This window comes from Salvelinus sp. IW2-2015, linkage group LG13 (assembly GCF_002910315.2).
Source record: "Salvelinus sp. IW2-2015 linkage group LG13, ASM291031v2, whole genome shotgun sequence".
NCBI classification, from domain to species: domain Eukaryota; kingdom Metazoa; phylum Chordata; class Actinopteri; order Salmoniformes; family Salmonidae; genus Salvelinus; species Salvelinus sp. IW2-2015.
The window spans coordinates 6,437,203-6,459,539 of record NC_036853.1 but is presented as its reverse complement, the minus strand read 5'-3'; the positions used below and the strand labels follow the sequence as shown (position 1 = coordinate 6,459,539).

The window sequence follows — 22,337 nt, the reverse complement described above, 5'->3', positions numbered from 1 at the left end:
TGCACTACTTACGCATTCAGGCGGTCTGCAAATACTTTGCCACGCTTTTTTCTTTTGCTTTATCACTGTGGCGGTGTTGCCTTTCTTCTTAATTTATCTTTTACCTCCTCGTATGCCTCCATGAGGATTTGTGCTTCGACGGGGAAAAGTACGCGGCTCTAGTTGCCATGGTAATCAGTTAATCTGTGATCTGTGCGGGGTCTATTTGAGTGAGCCGTGAGCGCGCACCTATCCAGGATTGGTTTCACCTGGCTTAATGAATTTTTTTTATTTTATTTATTTAACCTTTATTTAACCAGGTAGGCAAATTGAGAACACGTTCTCCATTTACAATTGCGACCTGGCCAAGATAAAGCAAAGCAGTTCGACACATACAACAAACATCAGTTACACATGGAGTAAAACAAACATATAGTCAATAATACAGTGGAAAAAAAAATATGCCGTGGTCTGCTCATCTGGCTTTGGTCTTTGTGCAACCAATTAAGCCTGGACGACATGTTTTGGCTTCATTGAGCTCAGCTGAGTCATTTATCCCGGATGTCTTAATTCTACTTTTGGTGGCAACAGGCCCCAGGTTGGTGATTTGGTTGTCGGCAACAACAACTAAACAAACCATCTGTGTTTGAGCATGGCCATTGSTGGGGGTCGTTTGATGACGCGTGTTGAATTCACCAATCAGCGACGGAGAGTTTATGCCGCTGTTTGGGCGCGCGAGCTTTCAACGGGGCGGCGAGTCGAAACACAGGAAGTTCATTACTATTATTAGCCAGACAGATTGATAGCTATCTTTTGTTGTTCATGATATATACGCAGACGTTTTGTTCTGATTGGCAACTGTTAACAAAACTGTACTCTTGTCAGGCTAGTACGTTATTAGGTAGCTGTGCCCGTCATGCCAGTCGTTCGATGCTTTGTTTGTTTTCTGGTAAATGGTTGCTATGTTAGCTAGCTGATGTTAGCTAACCAGTCCGATMATTTATTGCCCAGCATCATGTGCATCTGCTGTTTTGTAACGTTTAAAATTAGATTTTTTTTTTGTCCTCGCTGACAACATTTATCATCGGATATCCACTTGTACTTCAAATCAAAAGGTAARGTGATCAGTGAGGTGACTGTTTTGATCACTCTTCAAACTAACTGTTTCTTCTTCTAGCTAACGTTACAACTAATTGACTAACGTTAGCTAGCTCGGTGTTGTTTTGAGTCGTACTAAGGGCATAATGACAATGTTTCTGATACGAGGTGTGTGGTTTGTGTGAGCTCTCACTGTCAATCAAATACACAGCCACGYCATGAACATCTGCGCTCTCTTGTGCCTTCTCAGCTCTTCTCTCAGTATTAGTACTGATCATCATGTCCATCGACTTTGATAGTGCTGCTCTGCAAACTCAACATGAGGAGGAGGAATACGACCCAGAGGACTATGCCCGAGAGCAAGAGGTACGAATTACTCTGTCACTCTCTCTCGTTAGTCAGTCAATAACACACAGACCGTTATTTTTGTTGATAAACTTGCTTGTTGCTAGGGTAGTAACGTACCTCTGCAAGACCAGTGGATCAGAAATGTATCATGTGCCTATGAAACAGTGTTGCTATTATGTTTTCTGTCAATGGTTTCAGTGTGACCTCAATTCAGAGTGTTTTCGCAGATAGTAGACAGCTCTTGTGCTGCCACTCCGTAAGGGCGGGGATTGTAGTGATATTTATAATAATCGGCCCATTTCAAAGCTTCCTTGTCTAGCTAAGATTATTGAATCCTTGGAGTAGGAAGCAGATTATTCAGTCRACCTTATTTTATCTGTTCGTGATCATGGTGATCTTATTTGTCGAAGTGTAGCTGCTACTATGAAACCTTGCCATGAGTAGGTGTACCAGTCAAAAGTTTGGACACCTACTCTTATTCTATTTTTACTACATTGTAGAATAATAGTAAAGACAAAACTCTGAAATTACACATATGGAGTCATGTAGTAACCAAAAAAGGGTTAAACAAATCTAAATATATTTTCTATTTGAGATTCTTCTAAGTAGTCACCTTTTGCCTTGAAGACAGCTTTGCACACTCTTGGCATTATCTCAACCAGCTTCATGAGGTAGTCAGAGTTAACCCAGAGTTAACTCTGCTGCAGAGGATAAGTTCATTATAGTTAACTGCACGTCAGGAATTACAGCCCAAATAAATGCTCCACAGAGTTCAAGTAGTTAGAGGTCGACCGATGTATTCGTCACGAGCCGATAAAGAATCGGTAATCGGCATTTTTGGACGCCGATTACATTGCACTCCACGAGGAGAATTTTACATAATTATGACATAACATTGAAGGTTGTGCAATGTAACAGCAATATTAGACTTAGGGATACCACCTGTTCAATAAAATACGTAACTGTTCTGTATTTCACTGAAAGAATAAACTTTTTGTTTTCGAAATGATAGTTTCTGGATTTGACCATATTAATGACCTAAGGCTCGTATTTCTGTGTGTTTATTATAATTAAGTCTACTATTTGATAGAGCAGTCTGACTGAGCGGTGGTAGGCAGCAGCAGGCTCGTAAGCATTCATTCAAACAGCACTTTCCTGCGTTTGCCAGCAGCTCTTCGCAATACTTGAAGCACAGCGCTGTTTATGACTTCAAGCCTATCAACTCCCGAGATTAGGCTGGCAATACTATAGTGCCTATAAGAACATCCAGTAGTCAAAGGTATATGAAATACAAATGGTATAGGGAGAAATATTCCTATAATAACTACAACCTAAAACTTCTTAACTGGGAATATTGAAGACTCATGTTAAAAGGAACCACCAGCTTTCATATGTTCTCATGTTCTGAGCAAGGAACTTAAACTTAATTTTTTTTACATGGCACATATTGCACTTTTACTTCTCCAACACTGTGTTTTTGCGTTATTTAAACCAAATTGAACATGTTTCATTATTTAGACTAAATGCATTTTATTTATGTATTATAATAAGTTAAAATAAAAGTGTTCATTCAGTATTGTGGTAATTGTCATTATTACAAATATATATATTTAAAAATTGGCCGAATTAATCCGTATCGGCTTTTTTTGGTCCTCCCAATAATTGGTATCGACGTTGAAAAATCATAATCGGTCGACCTCTACAAGTAACAGACACATCTTCACATCAACTGTTCAGAGGAGACTGTGTGAATCAGGTTTTCATGGTCGAATTGCTGCAAAGMAACCACTACTAAAGGACATCAATAATAAGAAGAGACTTGCTTGGGCCGTGAAACACGAGCAATGGACATTTAGATTGGTGGAMATCTGTCGTTTGGTCTGACGAGTCCAAATTTGAGATTTTTGGTTCCAACCRCTGTGTCTTTGAGAGGCAGAGTAGGGGAACGGATGATCTCCACGTGTGTTTCCCACCGTGAAGCATGGAGGAGGGGGCGTGGAGGTGCTTTGCTGGTGACACTTAACCAGCATGGCTACCACAGGTGTTCTGCAGCGTTAAGGCTTCCCATCTGGTTTGCACTTAGTGGGACTATCAGATTTTTCAACGGGACAATGACCCAACACACATCCAGGCTGTGTAAGGGCTATTTGACCAAGGAGTGTGATGGAGTGCTGCATCAGATGACCTGGTCTCCACAATCACCTGACCTCAACCCAATTGGGATGGTTTGGGATGAGTTGGACCGCAGAGTGAAGGGGAAGCAGCCAACAAGTGCTCAGCATATGTGGGAAGTCCTTCAAGACTGTTGGAAAAGCATTCCAGGTGAAGCTGGTTGAGAGAATGCCAAGAGTGTGCAAAGCTATCATCAAGGCAAAAGGTGGCTATTTTGAAGAATCAAAAATATATTTAGAATTATTATTTTTTTTGGTTACTACGTGATTCCATATGTGTTATTTCATAGTTTTGATGTATTCACTATTGTTTTACAATGTAGAAAATTGTAAAAATATAGAAAAACCCTTGAATGAGTAGGTGTGTCCAAACTTTTGACTGGTACTATATMTATATCTGGCTTAGCTAGCTTGTGGGTAGAAGCTGTTCAGGGTCCTGTTGGTTCCAGACTTGGTGCATCGGTACCGCTTGCTGTGCGGTAGCAAAGAGAACAGTTTATGAATTGGATTGACTTTGACAATTTTTTGGGACCTTCCTCTGACACCGCCTGGTATAGAGGTCCTGGATGGCAGGGAGCTTGGCCCAAGTGATGTGCTGGGCCATACGCACTACAACCCTCTGTATCGCCGTGCGGTTTAATGCCAAGCAGTTGTCATACCAGGTGGTGATGATGCAGGCATTCAAGATGCTTTCAATGGGGCAGCTGTAGAACTTTTTTGAGGATCTGAGTGCCCATGCCAAATCTTTTCAGCCTCCTGAGTGTGGAAGAGGTGTTGTCGTGCCCTGTTCAGKACTGTGTTGGTGTGTGTGTGTGCTGTGGACCATGATAGATCCTTAGTGATGTGGACACCGAAAAACAGTAGCTATGCCGACGCACTTAATCAGCATATTTAGTAACCACGCTAGTCAGGGCTCATTTGAAGTGATGTTAATTAACTCTTCTTTGGTATGCACGGGCTTTGCCAAGGTTGAGCATAGACAGTGAAATGTCTGCTTTTAAGTTTTTCTTTTTTATGATTGTCGACACAGACATGTTCTTCAGATTTACTGAAGAGGGTCTGGGTCGGTCTTCTCATCCGGCAAATGTGTCATGACATCATCTCTAATAGTGTGGTATTTTTAGGCAGAAACATCTATGTGATCTGAATGGTCACACTGCCCCACTCTTAGTAGTGCATCTGTACAGTGGGTCAGTGGGAACATCTTTAGTAGTGTATTTGTACAGTGGGTCAGTGGGAACCTCTTAGTAGTGTATTGGTATAGTGGGTTAGTGGGAACCTCTTAGTAGTGTATTGGTGCAGTGGGTCAGTGGGAACCTCTTAGTAGTGTATTTGTACAGTGGGTCAGTGGGAACCTCTTAGTAGTGTATCTCTACAGTGGGTCAGTGGGAACCTCTTAGTAGTATCTCTACAGTGGTCAGTGGAACCTCTTATAGTGTATCTGTACAGTGGGTCAGTGGGAACATCTTTAGTAGGTATTTGTACAGTGGGTCAGTGGGAACATCTTTAGTAGTGTATTTGTACAGTGGTCAGTGGGAACCTCTTAGTAGTGTATTGGTATAGTGGTTAGTGGGAACCTCTTAGTAGTGTATTGTGCAGTGTCAGTGGGAACCTCTAGTAGTGTAATTGTACAGTGGGTCAGTGGGAACCTCTTAGTAGTGTATCTCTTACAGTGGGTCAGTGGGAACCTCTTAGTAGTGTATTGTACAGTGGGTCAGTGGGAACCTCTTAGTAGTGTATTTGTACAGTGGGTCAGTGGGAACCTCTTAGTAGTGTATTGTATCAGTGGTTAGGGAACCTCTTTAGTAGTGTATTGGTACAGTGGGTCAGTGGGAACCTCTTAGTAGTGTATTTGTCACAGTGGGTCAGTGGGAACCTCTTAGTAGTGGTATCTCTACAGTGGAGTCAGTGGACCTCTTAGTAGTGTATCTCTACAGTGGGTCAGTGGGAACCTCTTAGTAGTGTATCTGTACAGTGGGTCAGTGGGAACCTCTTAGAGTGTATTTGTATAGTGGGTTAGTGGAACCTCTTAGTAGTGTATCTCTACAGTGGGTCAGTGGGAACCTCTTAGTAGTGTATTGGTATAGTGGGTAGTGGGAACCTCTTAGTAGTGTATCTTACAGTGGGTCAGTGGAACCTCTTAGTAGTGTATTCTGTACAGTGGGTCAGGAACCTCTTAGTAGTGTATCTGTACAGTGGTCAGTGAACCTCTTAGGTAGTGTATCTGTACAGTGGGTCAGTGGGACCTCTTAGTAGTGTATCTGTACAGTGGGTCAGTGGAAACTCTTAGTAGTGTATCTGTACAGTGGGTCAGTGGGAACCTCTTAGTAGTGTATTGTACAGTGGGTCAGTGGGAACCTCTTAGTAGTGTATTGTATAGTGGGTTAGTGGGAACCTCTTAGTAGTGTATGGTGCAGTGGGTCAGTGGGAACCTCTTAGTAGTGTATTTTTACAGTGGGTCAGTGGGAACCTCTTAGTAGTGTATCTCTACAGTGGGTCAGTGGGAACCTCTTTAGTAGTGTATCTCTACAGTGGTCAGTGGGAACCTCTTAGTAGTGTATCTGTACAGTGGTCAGTGGGAAACCTCTTAGTAGTGTATTTGTACAGTGGTCAGTGGGAACTCTTAGTAGTGTATTTGTACAGTGGGTCAGTGGAACCTCTTAGTAGTGTATTGGTATAGTGGGTTAGTGGGAACCTCTTAGTAGTGTATCTCTACAGTGGGTCAGTGGAAACCATTAGTAGTGTATTGTAAGTGGGTTAGTGGGAACCTCTTAGTAGTGTATCTCTACAGTGGGTCAGTGGAACCTCTTTAGTAGTGTATTTGTACAGTGGGTCAGTGGGACCTCTTAGTAGTGTATCTTCTACAGTGGGTCAGTGGGAACCTTCTTAGTAGTGTATGTACAGGGGGCAGTGGGAACCTCTTAGTAGTGTATCTGTACAGTGTCAGTGGGAACTCTTAGTTGTTTTGTACAAGTGAGTCAGCTGGGAACCTCTTAGTAGTGTATTTTGACAGTGGGTCAGTGGGGAACCTCTTAGTAGTGTATTTGTATAGTGGGTCAGTGGGAACCTCTTAGTAGTGTATTGTATAGTGGGTCAGTGGAACCTCTTTAGTAGTGTAATTGTACAGTGGATCAGTGGGAACCTCTTTAGTAGTGTTTTGTACAGTGTCAGTGGGAACCTCTTAGTAGTGTACTGTACAGTGGTCAGTGGGAACCTCTTAGTAGTGTATTTGTACAGTGGGTCAGTGGGAACCTCTTTAGTAGTGTATTGGTATAGTGGGTCAGTGGGAACCTCTTAGTAGTTATTGTGCAGTGGGTCAGTGGGAACCCTCTTAGTAGTGTATTTGTACAGTGGGCAGTGGGAACCTCTTATAGTTATTTGTACCGTGGGTCAGTGGGAACCTCTTTAGTAGTGTATTTGTACAGTGGGTCAGTGGGAACCTCTTAGTAGTGTATTTGTACAGTGGGTCAGTGGGAACCTCTTTAGTAGTGTATTTGTACAGTGGGTCAGTGGGAACCTCTTTAGTAGTGTATTTGTACAGTGGGTCAGTGGGAACATCTTTAGTAGTGTATTTGTACAGTGGGTCAGTGGGAACCTTGAAGGTAAGCCCTTAGGATGTAGCCTGGCGCTTTTGTGTTTCTAACACACCGCCTGCTCCAATCAGATGTCAGTGTGTTACTCACCTCTCAGCCATCTGCTCTGCTCAACCCTGAACCTGTTACCTGTGCTGTGCTGGGATATTATTGACCCAGGCAGGCAGCGCAGGTGAAAGGCTGTCAGCCTGTTGTCATAGTGAAGCTAGCTCTGCTCTGTATTTTCTCTCTTTTTTTTTCTTCTTTTTTTTAAAAGTTAAACGTCATAATGTCTCTCTCACACTCTCAGTGGTGTGAAGCTAGAGCAGRGTTGCATTCAACTAGATTTGACTAGACCAGACCGCTCACTCTATGGATTATAAAACAGTAGAGTTGCATTTTTCTAGACTAGATCAAGCATGGCTGGATTATTGAAGCCCTGACTCGACTGGATTTTCATTGGATTAACATTGCGTTAAAACACTGGATTTATTCTACAGGGAACTGACTACATTTTTGCTTCTATGCTGTACGTACAGGAGGCTGTTATACGCAACAAGTCAGTCATGTGAAAACAGTTGGTCTGCTCCAGTTAACCAGGCTGTATGATGTGTGTGTGTGTGTGAGAACCAACAATAGAGCCATCTGACTGGGAACACAAGGCTAGCCTAGAACATGTCTGGCCGCATTGCCTTCGAATGTTTCATCGTCGCACAAGAATGATCCTCTCTGTGTGGTGAGACCAGACTGGAATCATGTGGCTCAGGACCTGAAGGAGATGCGTTTCCTCACTTCTGTTGATAACTCCCTGACTGGGACATTTAGTGAGTCCTGCTCTGGTTGGGGATAYGCGTACTATGATTGAGGACACAGTGGAAGATGTGAGGAACATCCGTCCTATGATTGAGGACACAGTGGAAGATGTGAGGCACATCCAACAGTCCTTATGGGAAGTAAGTAGCTGTCTGCCTTTTCCTGTTCCCTTCACTCAGGCTACTTCAGGCTACAGTCAACCTCAGCGACAGTCTACCTCAGGCGACAGTCTACCTCAGGCGACAGTCTACCTCAGGCGACAGCTCTACCTCGGCTACAGTCTACTTAATTGCTACAGTCTACTTCAGGCTACAGTCTACTTCAGGCTACAGTTACTTCAGGCTACTTCAGGCTACTCTACTTCAGGTCAGGCTACTTCAGGCTACAGTCTACCTCAGGCTACTTCGCTACAGTCACTTCAGCTACTTCAGGCTACAGTCTTACTACTCATCTACTTCAGGCTACAGTCTACTACGTACTTCACTACAGCACTCAGTTACTCAGGCTACAGTCTACTACATGCTACTCAGGCTACATACTGAAATGGCACCCTATTCCTGTATAGTAAGTGCATTACTTTTGAGCATGGCTGGTCAGAAAGTAAGTTAACTAAAGGAATAGGGTGGTTTTCAGCCTTACTCTTCACTCAGGGCTCCCTTCGCTCTCGGTCGTGTAGAGCACGTGTATTTATGTTGATCGGCTGTCAGGGAAACCCTGGCTGGGAGTCTGTTGCCTGGGCATGACGCCTGACATAGTGAAGAGTTGCTCTCTTTCTGTTGGACATTAGGTGAGGAGGAGCTAAGCTTTTCTCCACGCTGGCTTGTTTTTTCTCCACGCTGGAGGTTATTTGTCTTCAACAGTTTGTGTCAAATCAGAAATGACTACAGTGAAAATGGAAAAATGCTTTTCACATGTTGGATTTTGGGAGAGTAGATGCACTTTAAAAATTGACATTGTTGTTTAGAAATAAATACCTCTTTTAAGCAGTCCTGTGAACATAACTCCTGAGACTCCTGGCTGAGGGAATCGTTGAACTATTTGAGCGGTTGCCCCCACTGTTTCCTTAGACTGTGTCACTGTTATAACTCTGTAACGAAGGTATCCACAGCACAGTGAGCCATATCCACTTGTTGCTTTTCCTCTAGGCTCACAAGGCTCCCGACTTAGACCTGCCTGAATGACGTAGTGTTTCTTCTTCTCTAAGCTTTCCACCAAGCTTTGCCGACTGAACTCTTGCCTGATACGTGATTGTTCTCTTTTCTAGTCCACAAGCTCCCGGACTGAGCCTGCCTGATGTTGTTTCTTCTCTTAGCTCCACAAGGTGCCCTGAGCCTGCCTGATGACGTTGTTAACGTTCTTCTTTTCTAGTTCACAAGCTCCCGACTGACTGGCTGATGACGTGTTGTTTTTCTTCTATAGCTCACACCGTCCGGACTGACTGCCTGATGAACGTTGTTGTTTCTTCTTCTCTAAGTCAACACCTTGCCGGAGACCTGCCTGCATGACGTTGTTTCTTCTTCTCTAGCTCTCCACAACTCGCTACCTGCCGAGACTGATGTTCTAGCTCCCTGCGACTGAGCTGTACGTGTTGTTTCTTGCTCTAAGGCTCCACAACCGCCGACTGACCTGTCGCCTCATGACGTGTGTTCTTCCTTCTCTAGCTCGCACAACCTGCCGACGACCTGCCTGATGAACGTGTTTGTTTCTTTCTCTAGCCTCCACAACTGCGACTGACCTGCCTGATGACGTTTGTTTCTCTCTCTCTCAACTGACTGCGTGATGCGGGTATTTCTTACTCCACCAAGCTGCTCACTGACCTGCCTGTATGACATGCTGAGGACAGCAAGAGACTCCTCCTCTCCTGAGCTTGGAAATGCCTCTGCCTGCAGCAAACCCAAACCGGAACAGTAAGTATTATTTTTGAGACAGACATGAAATAGGAGGGAGAGAAGTAGCAGCAGAGGAGAGAATAGTAGTTGCAAGGGAGAATAGTAGTTGCCAGGCAGACAGAGGGAGAATAGTCGTTGCAGCAGGTGGGCAGAAATAGTAGTTGCAGCAGCAGCAAGAGGGAGAGAATAGATAGTTGCAGAGGAGAAAGTAGTTGCAGCAGCAGCAGAGGAGAATAGTCGTTGAAGCATGGGAGATAGTAGTTGCCAGCAGCAGGGGAGAATAGTAGTTGCAGCAGCAGAGGGAAATAGTAGTTGCAGCGAGCAGAGGAGAATAGTAGTTGCAGAGAGAGGAATAGTAGTTGCAGCAGCAGCAGAGGGAAAATAGTGCGTTGCAGCAGTGGAGAATAGTAGTTGCAGCAGCAGAGCAGAGGGAGATAGTAGTCTGCAGGAGCAGGAGGGAGAATAGTAGTTGCAGCAGCAGCGAGAGAAATAGTATGCAGCAGCGCAATGGAGAATGTAGTTGCAGCGCACAGCAGAGGGAGATAGTAGTTGCAAGCAGAGGGAGAATAGTAGTTGCAGCAAGCAGCAGAGGGAGAATAGTAGTTGCAGAGGAGAATAGTAGTTGCAGCCAGCAGAGGAGAATAGTCGTTGCGCAGTGGGAAAATATAGTGCACAGAGCAGGGGAGAATAGTAGTTGCACAGGCAGAGGGAGAATAGTAGTTGCAGCAGCAGCAGAGGGAGAATAGTTAGTTGCAGCAGCAGCAGTGGGAATGTCGTAGGAGCAGCAGAGGGAGAATAGTAGTTGCAGCAGCAGAGGGAGAATAGTGTGCAGCAGCCACAGCAGAGGGAAGAATAGTCGTAGGAGCAAGCAGAGGAGAATATGTAGTTGCAGAGGGAGGAATTAGTATGTGCGCAGCAGAGGGGAATAAGCCGTAGGAGCAGGAGCAGCAGAGGGAGTGGAGGTGGAGTATGGATTTGTACTCACACAGATGGTGTAGTATATGTGCACCATCCTGTGGCGTTGCCCAGCCGGTGGCACAAGACACACGTTTGAATGTTGGTACATTTAGGCTAATAGCCATCATGGGATAATGCAGAACACACATTTCCATTTGTACATTCATGGACATTGTAAAAAGATAAAGTTATTCAAATTTTCTGTCCTTCTCAAACAATAAATAGTTCAATCAGATGAGTTGTATGTTTGTATCGATGATCATTCCATACACCTTTTTAGTAGGACTTACTTTTGTTGTTGTATTGATTTCTCAGGTCACAACAGCCGCCGTGGAATCACCAACAAACTGAATGGTCCGATCACCAAACACCTGCCTCGCATGAAGAAGTAAGCGTTTCAACAAACAATACTTTCCTTGTCAGTGTTGAATGTGTGATCTGGGTTCATATCCAGGTCTTGTGATGAGTGTAATATCCAGGGGCGTGTTATTTCCAACAGATTTGAAAGGGAAACATTATATTGTCCTTTGCAGAACTATGAGAAGGACTATGACCACGGCTCCTACCATGAAGAGTACCCTTACGAGGAGGCTGCTGTGGTTGGGCAGCTCAACGGCCATGCCGGCCATGCCAGTGTCCCCCAACAGGGCCACCCCCAGGCCTGGAACCAGCAAGGACTGACTGAGTACCAGCATGTACGTCATGTTTTAACTTGAAATGCCCTAATAAATCATCAAGACGAGTCCGGAACTAAAAGGATGTTCGAAGGATGTTCATCTCCATTGGAAATGCTTCTTAGGCTTAATCTGTGTCTGGGAAACCAGCCCTAAGGTTTTTAGTTATGAGTTATGAGCCAGAGACATGTCTATTCTCTTCAAATGCAGCCCTTTTATGATATTTCAGTTGCAACTGAAGTCACGCGGGGTTAAAACAACACCTTCATGTCCTCTCCAAACAGGAGGAGCAGCAGTATGGTGAGGGATACACATACACCAGCGTGGGTACTGAGCAGTCTGCAGCAGCCGGCCCTGATTTCTCCACGGAGGAAGGGGGCTATGGCGATGAGCTGTACCCACGTGGAGCTGTTCTGCCTGGGGTGGAGTACCAGAGAGTAGTGGGGGGCCATGGGGACGAGCAGCACTACGCTGGTGGGGATCAGAACAGCACCAGGAAACATGTCCAAGTGAGTGAGGTCATATTTGATTTGTATATTTTTTTTTTTACTTCAACAAGATTTTGGCGAGTCGATTTATTTTATTTTTAAAAATGTTTTTAAGGACAGTAATGTGACTGTATGAAATGTGGCATTTAACAAAATGAGAATCATGTTACCAGTATTAATGCATTGAAATTCGTTAGTCTCCGGGCCGATCAAACTGATTTATTGTCTCACTGTTGTTATGTTGTCTTCCTGTAGAAGTTTGACAGCGGGGGCTCAGGAGACCATTATAAGGCCAACTACAACCCCTACCAGCCTGCCGTTCAGCCCAAGATGTTCAACTCGGAGGTCCCCCACCAGCACCTCGACGACCACTATGACCAGCTGCAGAGAGACTTCCTGGACTCGGCACAGAGTAAGTCTTTTCACATCGTCTTGGTTGGATGTTCATGATCTTTTGACAGTTGGCCAAAGAATTACATGAATTTTWAAAATTKTATTTWAATTTTTTGTTGTTGTTTCTGATATTTTACTTGGATATATTGAAAATTTGACAGGTTCTGTTGTTGTTGTTTATTGATAAGATAGGAGATTAATTTTAATTGTTGTTACGTGTGTCCCAGGTACTGCAGACACTCAGCAGCTAGCCCAGCTTCAGATCCTSAACAAGGCCCAGCTGAGACAGATCGAAGACCTGGAGCAGAAACTGGAGGATTCAAGACGCAATATGAGATACCTGGAGCATCAGTTTGCCATCGTGAGAGGTGTGTGGACACTGAAATCACATGCTAGCTCAGTCTACTGACCCACTTCATGAACTGTCACGAGCATGTGAAGTGGAAGTGAAAACTCACCCGTAACATGTTTCCCTTAGATCTGAAACCTAAAAAGACAACTGACGCTCAACGGAGTGACGGACTAGTCTCTTGCTCTGTTGGCTAAGATGGGGTTGGCTTTGAGCGGTGTGTTTTGGTGCGGAAGGTCGTCTCATGGCAGAACTGAATGCACTCTGTTACACCTAGATGTTTCTCTCTCCTGTCCTCCCAGATGAGAAGGAGGGTCTGGCTGTGAGTCTGAAGGAGTCCTGCAGAGTGATGGAGGAGGCCAAGGAGAGAGAGGTGCTGCTGCAGACTAGCGTTACGTCTCTGGAACTGCAGGTTCAGGCTCTTACCGACCGAGATCATGAGGTACGGTTTATGTCTGTTGATGTTACCATGACGATCGTGTATTTTTGGGTTGGATTACACCTGGGTTGTAGAACACCCTGCACCTGATGGGAGACCTGTATTCAAATTCGAGTCCGTTGGATTAGGGCATGACATTTTGTCAGCCGGTTATTGTCCTGGTCTCACGGTAATTGACCGTTAATTAACAAACACATTTARCATCTACAGGCCTCCACACACAGCCTACAAGCCACTAATGCTGACCTTTGGAACATCTACATTTGAACAAGTCTAATAAATCCATGTAATATAGTCTACACMTTCACCATCAATCGTTTATTCATTTTAGGCAGGTCAAAAGAAACATGATACGAATAAACATTTATTTCGAAAGAACCTAATGAGTCGGCCTACCGTATTTTATTTACATTTTAGTCATTTAGCAGACTCTCTTATCCAGAGCCACTAACAGTAGTGAGTCATTTAGCAGACTCTCTTATCCAGAGCCACTNTACAGTAGTGAGTCATTTAGCAGACTCTCTTATCCAGAGACACTTACAGTAGTGAGTCATTTAGCAGACTCTCTTATCCAGAGCCACTTACAGTAGTGAGTCATTTAGCAGACTCTCTTATCCAGAGACACTTACAGTAGAGACACCCTCCTGTAGGTTTTGACACCGAACCTACAGGAGGGTAGCTCTCCAGGAACAGGGTTGGAGAGCCCTGTTATAGACACTATGGTTGCCCCCCCCCAATTCTCTACCCTTCTCCCAAAAGGTGCTCCTTTTCATGGATTTAACAATGTTGGGAACCTACCTCGACTCACGCTTTCGCCAACGCTTGTAGAGCCACGATGGGGAGTGTGCAGTGCACACTTTGGGAGAGGAGGTGAGAAAAGCCTGCGGAATACAAGTGTGTGTGTGTGTGTGTCTCCCTCTAGAACACCAAGAAGCAGCGTGTGGCGGAGGCGGCGGTGGACAGCATGCAGCAACAGATGACAGAACTGTGTCGGTCAGACAGTCTGTCTAGACTCCGAGAGCAACACGACAGAGACCTAACAGTGGTCAGAGAGCAGCACGACGCCAAGCTGTTGGTGTTACAGCAGAGACTGGACACCTGCAATCAGGCCCTGGAAGAACAGGTCAGGACCCTGTGGAATTGACGTTGACCTCATATTAACCAGTAAACATGATCACTTAGCGTTTGTTCTTTGGTATCACACTTGATTATCTTGATTATTTAGATTATCTTGACCCAATGAGACATTGTAAGAGGTTCATACATGCTTATGACAATGTAATGAATGTATTATAACCGAAGGCTTTAAATGAATCCGTGGTGAAATTTGCTGTGTTGGTCCTGGGTAATCTCTGGTCACGATAGACCTGTGAACCTAAGAGTTGTCACATTGCTGTCAGTGAATCCCAGACTAACCACTTCAGTGGCTGTGGTATCATCCAGGCGGAGGTGGTTCAGGGTCTGCGTGATCAGGTGAGGCAGCAGGAGAGACGGAGAGAGGAGGAGCAGGTGGAGAGAGCAGGAATCATCAACACTCTCACACAGCGCCTGCAGGAGAGCCAACAGCAGTGTGCCAAACTGCTACAGACTGGTGTGTATCCGTGTGTGTCCGGTCTGTGTCCGTCTGTGTCACCACCTTTGGAAATGCTTGTTGATATCCAACCACTTAGTTGTCGAAGCCCCTCTGCCCACACCTGTTTTGTCGAAGCCCTCTGTCCATCACCTTTTTCGAAGCCCCTCTGTCCACCACCTGTTTGTCGAACGCCCCTCTGTCCACACCTGTTTGTCGAAGCCCCTCTGTCCATCACCTGTTTGTCGAAGCCCCCTCTGTCCATCACCTGTTTGTCGAAGCCCCTCTCGTCCCCACCTGTTTGTCGAAAGCCCCTCTGTCCATCACCTGTTTTGTCGAAGCCCCTCGTCCATCACCTGTTTGTCGAAGGCCCCTCTGTCCTCACCTGTTTGTCGAAGCCCCTCGTCCGTCACCTGTTTGTCGAAGGCCCCTCTGTCCGTCACCTGTTTGTCGAAGCCCCCTCTGTCCATCACCTGTTTGTCGTTCAGGTTCAGTCCAGGAGATGGGCCAGCTGCAAATGAAACTACAACAGACTCAGTCAGCCAAGACCATGAGTGACAACATGAACAAAGCCTTGCAGGTATTCCCGTGGTTTGTATCCAGAAATGTAGAATATTTAAAAAAAAATGTGTGTCACGCAAACACTTTACTTGTTTCTATTTCACTTGTTGAATTAAATGTAACTAAATAATGTAAACGTATCATGTAAAACCTCTGTCCTTAGTTTCTACAGCAGATCAACCTTTAATACCTGTTATAAGCATTCATGAGACTTTATAATGCCTACTTTAGTGGTTATAACACGTCTCTCACCTCTTGGTTTCTACCGGAGCTGACGGGGCAAATCAACCTTTTAATACCTGTTTATATATAAGGCTTTATAATGCCTTTTTATAGCAGTTATAATATGTTATGTCCCCTTTTTTTTCTCCACCTCAGGAGGAGTTATCTGAGCTGAAGGAGCAGGTCTGTCTGTATGAGTCTGCTGTGAAACATGGAGTACTCTCTGTTGAGGTGACCGGGGGAGATATCTGGGAGAACCAGCTGTCTGACTCCTATGTAGACCTGGGGATCAAGAAGACTCACTGTAAGAACGGACAAATTCACAGGTACGCAATGTAACAATTGACTGTTGTACCCTTAGACATGAACTTCATTGTATCTATTTTTGTTTCAGTTTCACGGTTGAGGTCAATTCCATTTCATTTCAGTCAAATTCAGGAAGTTAACTAAATGAGAAGTTAAAATGTCAGTTTATTTTCCTGAATTGAAAAGGAATTGAGGCCCCGACCCTGTTCAGTTTTTTAAGCTCCAGACTGCCAGTCTTATCTATTAACAGATTTTTTTCAGGTGTATTGTTAGTGGTCCTGAATGGCTCAGTTGGTAGAGCATGGTGCTTGTAACGCCAGGGTCGTTGGTTCAAATCCCGCCAGGACCACAAACATAATACAAACGTCTGCACTGTCTGTAAATTGATTTGGATTAAWGCGTCTGCTACGTGGCACGTGTATGTTTTCCTTCTGTCCCGTAGTACTCCTCTGGTGGAAATGTCTGAGCCCAACTCAAAGCTGCCCAGAGAGAAGGAGGACGGGGCTGTGAAGGAGCTCCGGGCAGAGTTACAGCGCTGTCTGGCCAGTCTGAAGGGGAAGAGGCAAAGGATCGGTCAGCTGCAGGACCAGCTACGGGACTCACAGGGACGGGTTAGTGATGGGATTTTATTTCCGGTCGCCCTTGCAAAAGAGGTTTCTAAACTCAAGGCTCTTTCCTGGATAAATCAACGTGAAATAAAAATAATTCCCTCTTCTGCTTCATCCTCGAGTGTATAATTAAAACCCACATAGTCAAAGTTCCTATTTTCTTTGTTGTCCGGATCCCATCCCTGCAGGTGGACCAGCTACAGACCAAGCTAGACCAGGAACAGACCAGCAACACAGCAGAAACCAGACCAATGGACACACATCCAGATGTAGCTTCCCAGAAAGAGCTGTCCAGGCTGCAGGAGGACAAGCAGCGCCTGCAAGAACGCCTCGAGGTTATTCATCATTTGATAAAAGATTCTAGAAGACTTTTCACACTATTAAGCTGCGCCAAGTTGAGATCAACCAATCTGTGACAAGCCCAAAAAGTGTAGTTCTGGTTTGACACGTTAGTGTGAAGATGGTATCTCTGTTTGAACTGAAGTCCCAGTACATGACAACTCAGTTGGTAGAGCATCATGCTTTTGCAACGACAGGATACAAAACATTGGATGTAATAAATGTATCACTAGTCACTTTAAACAATGCCACTTTATATAATGTTTACATACCCTACATTACTCATCACATGTATATACTGTATTTTATACCATCTACTGCATCTTGCCTATGCTGTTCGGCCATCGCTCATCCTTATATTTATATGTACATATTCTTATTCATTCCTTTACACTTGTGTGTATGAGGTAGTTGTTAGATATTGCTGCACGGTCGGAACTAGAAGCACAAGAATGTCGCTACACTCGCATTAGCATCTGCTAACCATGTGTATGTGACCAATAAAATTTGATTTGATTTAGTGGGTTCGATTCCCGGGACCAGCCATATGTATAAAAAAAAAAATATATGTATGCATTTGAGTTGAGTTGCTTTGGATAAAAGTGTATCCTAAATGGCGTTAATATTATGATTTATCAACATGCTTTTTCCAGCACACCTCTCAGTGTTACATTCTCATAGTTGTCTGTCTCCCTTGCCAGACGCTGGAGAAGAAGAACGTGGAGCTGAAGCAGAGGGAGGAGAAAGTGAAGGGGGCCAACTCAGAGCTGTGTACCAAGATGAGAGAGATGATCCAGGAGCTGGACCAGGAGAAGCAGGAGGCTGCTCAGAGGTTAGTCTGGGGTGTTGTGGTGGGAAGATATGTGAAGGTCTGTGTCCTGGCATCCCTAGAGAGAGAATAGGTGTATCTATATATAGCTGGTGTGCTGTATAACACAGAGAATAGTTGTATCAACGAAGAGTGGGACCAACAGAGAATGTAGTGGAGCCTCTTAAATTACACATTTCTCAAAGGTAGGAATACCGCAAAAATATGTCATGGCTCATCTGAGAGAAGACATCGCTACCGTATACATGCCGTCTGCCTGGCTTGTGTACAGTACAGTAGACCGCCGTCCGTTCCGGTGTTACTACAGTAACACGCCGTCCGTCCCGGGTTTTTGGTGTACGTATACAGTAGAGCACGCCGTCCGTCCGGTGTGTACGTACAGAACGCTCTGGTTAAGAAGGCACGCCGTCGTTCCGGGGTGTAACGACAGTAGACACGCCGTCCGTCGATGTCCTTCCGGTGTGTACATACAGTAGCCACGCCGTACACACGTCTTAATGAACATAACCCGGTTGTCTACAGTAGACACGCCGTCGCGGTTCGTATTAGTTCACCGTCCTCGGTGTTACATACAGTTAGACCACGCCGTCCGTTCGGTGTGTACATATACAGTTAGACACGCGTCCGTTCCGGTGTGTAACATAGCAGCTAGACCACCCGGTCCGTTCCGGTGGAACAACAGTAGACACGCGTCCCGTTCCGGTGTGTACATACAGTGACACGCCGTCCGTCCGGTGTGTACATACAGTAGACACGCCAGGTCGTCGGTGTGTCATAAGTAAGACAGCCCGCCGTTCGCGTGGTGTAGGACTACAGTAGACACGCCGTCCGTTCGGTGGCTGTCATACAGTAGACAGCCGTCGTTCCGGTGTGTACCACAGTAGAACGCGTCCGTTCGGTGTGTGACCTACAGTAGACACGCCGTCGTTCCGGTGTGTACATACAGAACATGCCGTCCGTCCGGTGGTGTACTACAGTAGCAGCGTCCGTGTCGGTGTTGTCCCTACAGTAGACACGCCGTCACGTTGCGGCGGAGATCGATTGTACCTTACAGTAGACACTGCACTCGTTCCTGGTGGTCATACAGTAGACACGCGCTCCGTTTCGGTGTGATTACATACCACAGTGTACACGCCTGTTGCCCGGTTCGTCGTATTGTCCACATACGTGACCCTGCCGTCCGTCGGTTGTACCTTACCAGTAGACACACAGTCTGTTCTGATCTTCCCTATTTATTTGTTAGTTGTTTTCTTCCTCTTTTCAGTTGAGGTTTCTCTCCTGGAGACTTTTTATGTGTCTTATATGAAATAATTATAAAATAATCCTTCGCAATAAATAAAAAGCGGTTCTCTGCACCAGCGTTCCTAGCCTTTCCAGACCGGTTTGTGCTCTATAGCTAAATCCACATGACAACACAAACAGATCTGGGACCAGTATTGTTCATATAGCATCTTCATAAAATGTGTGTGTGTGTGTGTGTACTAGACTATACCTCATTCTCTTCTTCTTCTTCTGCTCCCTCCGTTCTTCTGCAGGTTTTCCTCCAGCCTGTCTTTGTCCTTGCAGAGTGAGATGTAACACTCCTGTACTGCCACCATCTCTCATTCACCTCACACAGCTTGGCTCTATCCAGAAGAAGAAAGCATTGTCATTGGAGACGAGGTTAAACAGGAACCTCTTAAAAAAACTGTTCCTGACTGAGATAGCAGAGTATGGTTTATGCTGCCTAGCGACACTTTTACTCAAGCGACTTACAGCGCGGCAGGTAGCGACTTACAGGCGCAGGTAGCGCTAGCCAGTAGCCTAGTGATTAGAGCGAAAAGGTCGCTGGGTTCAATCCCCAAGCTGACTAGGTCAGAAATCTGTCGATGTGCCCTTGAGCGAGGCACTTAACCTCAATTGCCGTAAGTCGTATGCGATCACTGCGGGAATTGACCCCAGGGCCAAGCCGTTGCTGAAGCCACACACAGGAGCCCTTACTGTAGCTGTTGTATCTGCAGCTGGTGGTCTGCCGTGATGTCATCTATCTGAGCTGTGTGTTCCACGGTGAGTTCTGAACGAACACGGTTCACTACGTCGTCTCTGAACTGCTGCTGGGTCCGCTCATACCTGGACAACACACAACACACACACACACACACACACCACACACACACACACACACACACACACACACACCCACACCAATCAGTCATTACAACACTGCACAGTCGCTCATTTTCCATATGATGACTAGTATCCATTAGGAACTATTCTCTGGTTTAGCACACCACTATATATAGATACAATATTCTCTGTGTTATACAGACACCAGCTTATATATAATATATATATAACTATTCTCTGGTGTATACGTACACCAGCTATATATAGATACAACTATTCTCTGTGTTATAAGCACACCAGCTATATATAGATACAATATTCTCTGTGTTATACAGACACCAGCTATATATATATAATATATATTCTTCTGTTATATAGCACACCAGCTATATATAGATACAACTATTCTCTGTGTTTATACAGACCAGCTATATATATATATAGATACAACTTCTCTGTGTTATAGCACCCCAGCTATATATGATACAACTATTCTCTGTGTTAATGCACACCAGATATATAGATACAACTATTCTCTGTGTTATACAGCACACAGCTATAATATATATAAGATACAACTATTCTCTGTGTTATACAGACACCAGCTATATATATATATATGATACACTATTCTCTGTGTTATACAGCACACCAGCTATATATAGATACATCATTCTCTGTGTTATACAGACACCAGCTATATATATTATAAGATAATCATTCTCTGTGTTATACAGACACAGCATATATATGATATAAAATACACTATTCTCTGTGTTATACAGCCACCAGCTATATATATAGATACAACTATTCTCTGTGTTATACAGCACACCAGCTATATATAGTACAACTATATGTGTTATACAGCACACCAGTATATATATAGATACAACTATTCTCTGTGTTATACAGTACACCAGCTATATATAATAACAACTATTTCTGTGTATACGCACCAGCTTATATTAGATACAACTATTCTCTGTGTTATACAGCACCAGCTATATATAGATACAACTATTCTGTGTTATACAGCCAGCTATATATAGATACAACTATTCTCTGTTATACAGCACACCAGCTATATATATAAGATACACTATTCTCTGTGTTATACAGCACACCAGCTATAATAGTAGAAACTATTCTCTGTGTTATACAGCACACCAGCTAATATAGTGTACGCACACATACATTTCTGTAGATTCATCATATCTTATCATCACCAGATCAATGACACTATATCTCCAGATGCTTGTTATTGAGCAAGTCAACCACAAAACATAGCGTCTTGAAGTTAGGACTACTGATCAGTAGGATCCGACCCCCTGTCCCATTTATCTTATTCGTTGTGATCTCAGAGAAAACTGACTAGATCAGCACTTTTACACCGCTTTATGAATACGAGCTCAGATCTCAAAACACTACTGTTTTTATTGCTAACTTATCAACGGATTCTTGTGGATGCTCCGTTGACAAGCCATGTGTGCTTATACCAAGAACTTGAATATAGACTGGAGTAAATATCCAAGTGTATTGTGCTAATAATACCTGAATATTCAGGTGGCCATCTACTATTTTCCCTATATAGACCAAAATTATAGCTGTGTTCAACTCTACCTCAGCGAACTGTGATTCTGAAGTCTTTCCTGATATTAGGAGTTGCGTCTCACATGTTGACCTCTGTAGGTGGTTATAAATAAGCTGCATCTTCCTGCTGGCTAATAATTTTGTCTCATGTTAACTTCAGATCATCAAGACATTCTTGTATTATGTCCATTGTCATTGTTTCAGAATTTCAGCTGATTAAGCCAGAATTTTTTTTGGGGGAAAGTTTTACTTTGCTATATGTTGTATATATGTAGGTTAGTCGCACCTAGTTACCTTAAGTTTGAATGATTGAATATCACTATCTGTCTATGAAACGGTTTTAAATTCAGTCTGTTATACTTAGAACATTCTCAAAGGAGTGGGGTAATTATATTGTAATTCACCTGTTGTTGCAAGCAACTTTTAGTAATTTTATCAAATACTCTTAAAAAATGTATTACTGTGTTGGTTATGACATTGTCTGAAAGCTTTGAAAACATCCCAAATACAGCATCTATACAGGTAAGAACAAGCATGGTGTATGTTAAAACATTATTGACACTTCTTTGAGTGCTAAAAGTAACAAGGTGTGCTTCTATCAATATACCTGATTTGGCTAACTGTCTTTGACAAAATAAGACGTTCAATATTCTTCGTAAATTGTTTTGTATAAAAAAAATCTTAATTAGCAGCTCACAATTAGAGCAAATTCTGAATACGTTTTTTATAAAAATCAATATGTGACCGCCTCCTGATTCGTAAATGGGTCATTATCGTTTAGGTTTTAGTAAGCGATGTAGTCGCCACACCCAGGGCCCACGTTCACTATGACAAATATGAGATGCGGAATCGATTTGCACATGCTCGACTATGTCTATGAATAAAGCGCTGAATGTTAGATTTCCTAATTCACATGTCTGTCTGAAACGTTAGTGCACCCAGGGAAAACGGTTTGAAAGCTCTGTGTTCGCTTGTCTGTTTCAGTCTTGGGACCCTGTCCAGCGACCCAGAACTACTGAGGGGGAGCTGTTGC

The 22,337-nt window shown here is 44.0% G+C and overlaps 1 protein-coding gene, 1 long non-coding RNA gene and 1 other non-coding gene across 3 annotated transcripts in view; all 3 read left to right on the top strand.

Moving 5' to 3' along the window:
• Positions 1 to 592: 592 nt before the first annotated feature.
• Positions 593 to 22,337, top strand: part of cep152 (centrosomal protein 152) — a 45,111-nt gene continuing 23,366 nt past the window's right edge. Inside the window, exons 1-17 of the mRNA XM_070446348.1 lie at positions 593 to 1,094; positions 1,328 to 1,443; positions 9,587 to 9,678; positions 9,787 to 9,888; positions 11,143 to 11,215; positions 11,361 to 11,522; positions 11,786 to 12,010; positions 12,245 to 12,401; positions 12,610 to 12,750; positions 13,034 to 13,173; positions 14,093 to 14,293; positions 14,614 to 14,761; positions 15,229 to 15,320; positions 15,680 to 15,849; positions 16,272 to 16,440; positions 16,626 to 16,772; positions 17,478 to 17,608. Coding sequence (XP_070302449.1) covers positions 1,357 to 1,443; positions 9,587 to 9,678; positions 9,787 to 9,888; positions 11,143 to 11,215; positions 11,361 to 11,522; positions 11,786 to 12,010; positions 12,245 to 12,401; positions 12,610 to 12,750; positions 13,034 to 13,173; positions 14,093 to 14,293; positions 14,614 to 14,761; positions 15,229 to 15,320; positions 15,680 to 15,849; positions 16,272 to 16,440; positions 16,626 to 16,772; positions 17,478 to 17,608 — 2,237 coding nt within the window. The 5' untranslated portion in view covers positions 593 to 1,094; positions 1,328 to 1,356. The remainder of the gene's footprint in view (positions 1,095 to 1,327; positions 1,444 to 9,586; positions 9,679 to 9,786; positions 9,889 to 11,142; positions 11,216 to 11,360; positions 11,523 to 11,785; positions 12,011 to 12,244; positions 12,402 to 12,609; positions 12,751 to 13,033; positions 13,174 to 14,092; positions 14,294 to 14,613; positions 14,762 to 15,228; positions 15,321 to 15,679; positions 15,850 to 16,271; positions 16,441 to 16,625; positions 16,773 to 17,477; positions 17,609 to 22,337) is intronic.
• LOC139028513 (uncharacterized) lies at positions 9,989 to 10,691 on the top strand. Its single transcript, XR_011480728.1, has 3 exons — positions 9,989 to 10,014; positions 10,457 to 10,491; positions 10,557 to 10,691. It is a non-coding gene; the product is annotated as an uncharacterized lncRNA (long non-coding RNA).
• Positions 16,104 to 16,178, top strand: trnat-ugu (transfer RNA threonine (anticodon UGU)). Its single transcript has one exon. It is a non-coding gene; the product is annotated as a tRNA-Thr (tRNA).